The sequence below is a fragment of the Arachis ipaensis genome, chromosome B03 (genome assembly GCF_000816755.2).
Source record: "Arachis ipaensis cultivar K30076 chromosome B03, Araip1.1, whole genome shotgun sequence".
Classification (NCBI taxonomy): domain Eukaryota; kingdom Viridiplantae; phylum Streptophyta; class Magnoliopsida; order Fabales; family Fabaceae; genus Arachis; species Arachis ipaensis.
Genome location: NC_029787.2, coordinates 10,399,286 through 10,407,238, shown reverse-complemented (window position 1 = coordinate 10,407,238; position 7,953 = coordinate 10,399,286). Strand labels below are relative to the sequence as shown.

The 7,953-nt window shown below is 34.3% G+C and overlaps 1 protein-coding gene across 1 annotated transcript; it reads left to right on the top strand.

Moving 5' to 3' along the window:
• LOC107634179 lies at window positions 4,649–7,141 on the top strand. The gene is made up of 2 exons (XM_016337751.2): window positions 4,649–5,996; window positions 6,546–7,141. The coding sequence occupies exons 1-2, from the start codon at window positions 5,140–5,142 to the stop codon at window positions 6,997–6,999; spliced, it is 1,311 nt and encodes a 436-aa protein (XP_016193237.2). The 5' UTR covers window positions 4,649–5,139; the 3' UTR covers window positions 7,000–7,141.

Here is a 7,953-nt window from a genome sequence, read left to right as displayed (position 1 = left end):
TTTTTGTTCTCTTTCTATATTCTCTATAAGAATGAATGGTTCAGTTGAGCCATTTAGGAAAATTCCAAAAGGTCAAAACAGTGAAGAACAACAACATTAACTAACTTAATTGACATTATGATAAGAACCGAAACAAAAAAGGAATGACAGCCACACCATATCACATAATTGGTATAGGAAATGTTTTCTTCCAAAAAAGATAACATAAATATTCGAATATTACTTGTTTCTTTATAGGACCCTACAATTTTAGGTTTAATCAAGCGTTTCCTCATAGGATCTACGATCTCACACTTCTCATCTACAAACATGTACACCAATGTCATATAAACACCCTAAACCCTAATACAGTTAACTTCGTTTTTATTCTAATTTCATTTTTGAACTACCGATGTTGCCGAATCCATAAAATGATACCTTGAAGTTTTTTTACTCCCATTCTCACCGTACTCATTACTTTGCGCCTTTGTCATAACACTTTTTAACTACCTTTGTCACCTGAGAGGTCGGGAAGCTCAGAGACAATGAAAATTTAGTAGGCGGGGTCTCCCTATGCCATGTGTAAGATCCGGTTAATTAACGGCTAATTAACCCATAAATGAGAATTTATTCTAGAAAGCCAAAAATGTTATTTTTATGGCTTAATATGATAGAGGAAATTGAGACGAGAATTTCGGTACCAATTTTATAGAAATCGGACCAAGATTGGACCGAACGGGCCAAACCGGGCCAACCGGACCCAAAGTGGGCCCTTGGCCCAACATAACTAAACCAAAACCCTAGTTCTCAGCACTCTCTCTCCTCACAACACACTCAAACACGCTGAAATTGAAGAGAGGGGAGGAAGAACACTCTCTCAAGTTCTTTCTCTCACTTGATCTTCAAACCACCATAACTTTTGATCTAGAGCTCCGATTGCCGCTCCGCAGCCGGATTTTGAGTCTTGATATTCCCGTTTTTGACACTCTTTATATATATGATCTTGCGTTAGCTTATCCTTTGCTCGTTACGTTATCGATCGGAGTGTTGCGCGTTCGAGTTATGGTTTTTGTTTACCCCTTTTTCTACAAAGGCTCCTAGTTATAATCAATTATTCATTCTACTATACGTACTAAATTTTTGTTTTAGAGGTCGTAATACCTTGCCATCTCTGAATTATGACTTAAGCATAAGACTCTGTATGGTAGGGTGTTACACCATGGTTAATTAAGCCAAAGAAAAAAAGGTATTGCTATCTTGATATATACGACTAGCATTAATCTTGTCAGCAAAGGAGTTGGAACAAAAATGAGTTCTCGTTCCTGCGGTTAAAGTACAAAAAAGAAGAAGAGTTTGAATAGCATATTTTCCAGTAGTCAACCATGCAACAAGCGTTTGATCAACAGCAGCAAGTTGAAGCATGTCATTGCACATGCTGCATACAAACCAATGTGTATTACACACACACACACACACATATAGTAGCATGCTTATTGATCTTATCGGGTACATGAATGACTTCGTATATTCTATATAATGACTATCTATGATATGAAAGGAACACTACAACGTTACACATAGAAATAGAAAGAGGGATACGAAATTTGAGTGAGACTAAGCAAGTGTAAATGAACCCCATAAGTCTATTACTACCAGCATTCAGTATTAAGGTTGGCCGAAACAAGTAGGCATTCTAGTGATAGAAATTCAAAAGCAAGAAAGTCTGAATCAAGTGAAATGTTCACGAAAAGTGGGCACCGAAGTCTAATTGAAAGTGGTGTGACGAGGAAAGTAAAGTTCACAAATACAAAGATGGATAACCGACTACTCATGATCTTAAGCGACTTCCAAGACCAAAAATATTGAAAGGAAATCTTTCAACAAATTTATGGATTCTAATCAATTAACTACACCCAATGCTCGAACCATATAAAGCAAGAAGTAATACACCATTTTGAATACAACATAATCCAGCAGAACAAAAGCAACCAAATTCATACATGTGATGAGGCCCCAACTAGAACAGCACCAGCTCCCGATCTAGCCCGCGACGGAACGACGGACGGTTAGACGCATTCAACGCCGGATAAGACACGACACCGCAACTTCAATCGTCGATGGTTTCCAGTTGTGAATCACCGCCACATCAACACCTTCAGCGGCTGTATCCCTTTCACTGAAACCTAGGTCTTCGTTTTTGGGGATCACATCTTCCTCAATTGATCACCCTCCATGGATGCAACCTGACATCGCTTCTCTTTTTTTTCTTCCCATTCACGGAGAAAAAAAAAACTTCTTTTTTGGATCCCTAATGTTTGTTGGTGCCCAAAGCCCACCTCTACAGATCTAGCACCAGTTTATGCGGACAAACACCCTTGGCTAACGGCTCAGCCACCTCTAATGCTAAGCATGAGACAAGCCCTGCAACAAAGGAGCAACGTGTCAATCTCATATTCATTTGCATAGAAAATCTGTAAATCTGTATCAATTTAAATTTGTACCGTAGATTGACCATATATATATATTTACTTTGTCTTTCTTATATCTATTACCTTATATATCCTGAAGCTTTTGCAAGGTTTTATACATTTTGTTTTTATTCGTGCCGTCGTGTTTTAGTTATCGTATGTGACTGCTTCGCGTTTTGTTTTTTCTGTTTAACTCTTTGATCTCCTGTTCTCTTTGTCGAGTTTTTAGTTTGTAATATTTTTTTGAATTATATACTACTGTATGAGCTTTAGAACTGTAGTGATGTTTTATCGTCTTTGCTTTACGATTATAGGGTGAAATTTAGTGTGATATATAAAGTGTTACAAGAATATAACTTTGATGAATTTTCTAATCTTGTTCGCATGAGAGTCCAAATTTTGAATTAAGGTTTATGTATAGGAGTTGAATTTGAAAGGTAGAACCCTGAAAACAAAAAAAAAAAAAGCCAAGAATAGAGTAGATGGAATGGCAATATGGCATGGTGTGGACACATGGTTAACGCGAGTGGCAATAAGCAATTAACCATGATGCTTGAAGTGCCAACCCATAATCACAACCATAAAATATATTCATCATAATAGTAATGGTAGTAAACCCATCCATAAATTGGCATTTACTTTCCTACTAACTTAATACACAATATATTGCATTGGTGAATTTTAGGAAGCCCTCCTTCAGAGAACAGTACAGTTTCCTGATGTTCATGATGGGCGGGCATTCACACTTTCAAGACACCTTGATCTTTTGCATGCATAACAATATGATGGAGCAAAATGGTATCAAAATAAAATAAAAATTGATAAACTAGGCATTCTAGTGATAGAAATTCAAAAGCAAGAAAGTCTGAATCAAGTGAAATGTTCACGAAAAGTGGGCACCGAAGTCTAATTGAAAGTGGTGTGACGAAGAAAGTAAAGTTCACAAATACAGAGATGGATAACCGACTACTCATGATCCTAAGCGACTTCCAAGACCAAAAATATTGAAAGGAAATCTTTCAACAAATTTATGGATTCTAATCAATTCACTACACCCAATGCTCGAACCATATAAAGCATGAAGTAATACACCATTTTGAATACAACATAATCCAGCAGAACAAAAGCAACCAAATCCATACATGTGATGAGGCCCCAACTAGAACAGCACCAACTTCCGATCCGGCCCGCGACACTTTGTTTTTATTTACTTTGTGTTTCTTATATCTATTACCTTATATATATGCCTATACACTTTGTTTTTATTCGTGCCGTCGTGTTTTAGTTATCGTATGTGACTGCTTTGCGTTTTGTTTTTTCTGTTTAACTCTTTGATCTCCTGTTCTCTTTGTCGAGTTTTTAGTTTGTAATATTTCTTTGAATTATATACTACTGTATGAGCTTTAGAACTGTAGTGATGTTTTATCATCTTTGCTTTACGATTATAGGATGAAATTCAGTGTGATATATAAAGTGTTACAAGAATATAACTTTGATGAATTTTCTAATCTTGTTCGCATGAGAGTCCAAATTTTGAATTAAGGTTTATGTATAGGAGTTGAATTTGAAAGGTATAACCCTGAAAACAAAAAAAAAAGCCAAGAATAGAGTAGATGGAATGGCAATATGGCATGGTGTGGACACATAGTTAACGCGAGTGGCAATAAGCAATTAACCATGATGCTTGAAGTGCCAACCCATCATCACAACCATAAAATATATTCATCATAATAGTAATGGTAGTAAACCCATCCATAAATTGGCATTTACTTTCGTACTAACTTAATTCACAATATATTGCATTGGTGAGTTTTAGGAAGACCTCCTTCAGAGAACAGTACAGTTTCCTGATGTTCATGATGGGCGGGCATTCACACTTTCAAGACACCTTGATCTTTTACATGCATAACAATATGATGGAGCAAAATGTTATCAAAATAAAATCAAAATTGATAAACTATAGGAGATAAAATCAAAATAAAATAAAAAGAATTAAATTCATTAAATAATGAATTAACAAATTAGTGAATGGAGCAACATCATTGTCGTTGCGTCAACCGTGTTTTTCTCCCACAAATTGCAAATTTAGGCTCTTCTAATAATTTGTTGTCACGAATTCCTCTCATACTTTTTTATCTACCCTCCCATAATAAGCCTAGTGGATCTATATAACCTCTCCCTCTTCATTCCATCAAAACTCACACCCCTCACAAAATAACAAATCAAATAATTAGAGAGAGTTAGACAAAAGAGAGAGAAGAGAGATCACAAAAACTGCTCTGATCTGCTCTCTTGTCATTCATGCATCTGTGATTAGATGATATAGAGACAACACAAATAAGATTATGTTGTCACAAAAATCATCTTAATCACAGATTCATGAGATGATGTTAATAAATTGGCGCTAGTCTGATCTTGGTAAAAAAAAATAATGGAGGTACAGCGACTGAGAGAATTGATTAGAATGTGGTCTACCTTGCAGATCAACCATCTCTCGCTTGTTGGTGGAAACCATACCGCTGCTAGATTCTGCACTCGCTAGAACCCAAATTTTCTTGTGACTAGCTCCTCCACTCTCTTTCTCAAAATATTCTTTTTCTTAATTATACTTGTTCTTATACCTTTGTCGTCTTAAACATTATTCTATTCATTTATTCTATCTATTAATTGTCTCAATCGTCATATCATAAATATGGCGTTCGAACTCATCGGTGTCATTGCATTGAAATCAAAACACTATGTCAACTTCAAGAAAAGCATTATCAAGCATTTGCCTAAAAGCCCACGTTACTTTATCAATAGGCTCATCCCAAGTTTCAAGTTCATGAAGATTGTTTTTTGTTTGTTCCTCATGATATTCGCATTTGCCACCTTGAATAGCATCATGAGATCGTCTTCCTTCAAATTTGAGAAAATCTCTTATAAAGAAACTCAACAGAAGGATCTGCTTACCGAATCTATTGATAAGCAGAAAGTTAGCTACGATTCGGTCAACATAGACCAGCTATTGGGTGTTCTTTTCCATGACCTTACAAACGAAGGGCTCAAGAAACCTACCCAGCGCAATGCAATTTTCATGACCAATGATAACAATGCAGATCCAGGAATAGGGCCTAGCATTGTTTCTGAGTACAACATGGAACTTGTTTTGTTGAGTGATTTGGAGAAGCAGAAGAACGTAATCGACAACAGTGTGGACTTTGTTTTCACCACAGATTTCCCGGCGGCTTCAAAGTTCATCGACAGGACACTGAAAGTTGATGGGGTTGTCGCCTTTCTCGCCCGCGATAACCCCTCGGGGAAACTCTATAAGCCTTCCAACTACAAGATGGTTTATGTGAGGCGCTTGAATCTCATTGCTGTGGCCATGATAAAAAAGGAAGAACTTGATCATCATGATCAGCCACCGCTAATGGTGGCTGCGCCTAGAAAGCTTTTTGGCTACTCCTCCGACGCAAAGCAAGCTGCACTGCGAAACCTTGAAGATGTCTTGTTAGAGCCTCCAAGAGCCTCATCGGGAAAATCAAGACAATATTTGAGACGCGTTAAGTAAGTAAAACACTTAATTTTAGACAAATGATCAAAAAGATAATAACACAAATTTATTTTATTTAATTTATTATTTATAATTTTACGTATATGCAACTGAGTTTTATCTTTCTATTTTCGTGGAAATTAACTATGTTGTTGTAAACAAAAAATATTATATATGCAGGTTGGATTGGACCACCAACTACTAATCAACCACCTATGCCTCCTACCATGTATAAATGATCCACCAGCATATATCAAGATCCATCACTTTAATTCTTAACATATATTTTTATTACTTTTAATTATTTAATAATTTCAATAATAATGTAAAATGAATTAGTTATTTCGTCATTTAAAATAATAATTTGTTTTATAATAATAATTTTTAAAATTTAAATGTGCTTCAATAAAATTTATTTTTTTAAAAAATTGAAAACAGGAAAAAAATGATATCTTTACTACTTTCTTTTTACCTTAAATTCATTGTCTAGCTAATTATTAGAATGTATATACCTATCATAGAAAATGCATGCAATTTGCACTAATTTCATAAATATTTAACAGATATCTTCCAGATTTGATGGGTGATTCGTTGGAGAGTTATCCTCGTAGAGTTTTCATTGATGTGGGATTGGCGGAGAAAGAAGGAGAAAGAAAAAGTGATTGGTTCCACAAGAATTATCCAACAAGGAACAAAAATTTTGAAATATACAAGATAAATATCGAGATGATTACGGCGGAAGAGGCGTTGGCGAAAGAGATGCCAAAGCCAGGAATGTCAGATTGGCTGCGGAAGAATGTGAAAGATGAAGAATTCGTGGTGATGAAAGCAGAAACAGAGGTGGTGGAAGAAATGATAAAAAGAGACACTATTGGACTGGTGGATGAGCTTTTCTTGGAATGCAAGCCACGTCAAAAACAAGAGAACAATAGAAACCGTAGGGCTTATTGGGAGTGCTTGGCACTCTATGGAATGTTGAGGGATAAAGGTGTAGCCGTACATCAATGGTGGGGTTAGAAACTCAAAAGAAACACAACAACAATGGATATTTTGATATCTTGTTTATTGTAATGTTTGCAGTAAGAGAATTGTCTTATTGCACGTGTGTGTAGGTATGAAAAACAAAATAAATAGATACTCAAAAGAGTTGATTTTTTTATTCTCTTGGACTGATATAGAGAAAGTATACATGATAAAAGTTAGAGTAAATGGTTAAATTAATCTTTAAAAAATTATTCATTTTACAAATTAGTTTTCGAAAGATTTTTTTTAATTAAATTCATCTTTTAAAGATTTTAAATTAGTTATGTTAGTTTTTTTGTCACTTTTGTTGTTAACGGCGTCAAAATTTGTTGATGTAACATGTTGAGTGACATCATAATACATATCTAGTAGTCCTAATTGGCAGCTAACATGATAAGTTTATGAAATTAGATCAAATCAATTCCAAAGTCTCAAGTTCTCCTTTCAATTAGGTTTTCATTTGATCTAATTTCATAAATTTATTATGCTAGTAGTTAATTAAGACTTTTATTTGTGTGTTACAGTATATCACTTAACGTACTACATTAATAAATTTTGGCACTATCAACGAAAAAAGAAAATAATAGAAAAACTAATGAAATTAATTTTAAATTTTTAATGACGAATTTTATTAAAAAAAATTTGTGAACTAATTTAAAAGACGAGTGATCTTTCAGGGACAAATTTGATCATTAATATAAAAGACAATTGTTTTTTATCTTTTTTTAATTTTTATTATCAATCAATTTTAACACAATATATATATATAGAGAGAGAGAGAAGAGAGAGAGAACAATAGTGTATATAATATTATTCTTTTATTAGAAAAAAACTTGTTAACATAAATGAAAATGATGTAACAATAATAAATCAAAAGAAAATAATTGAATTAATATATATTAAAAATGGATAAAGCTCTTTTAAATTGAGAAAAGTCAATAAAATAAG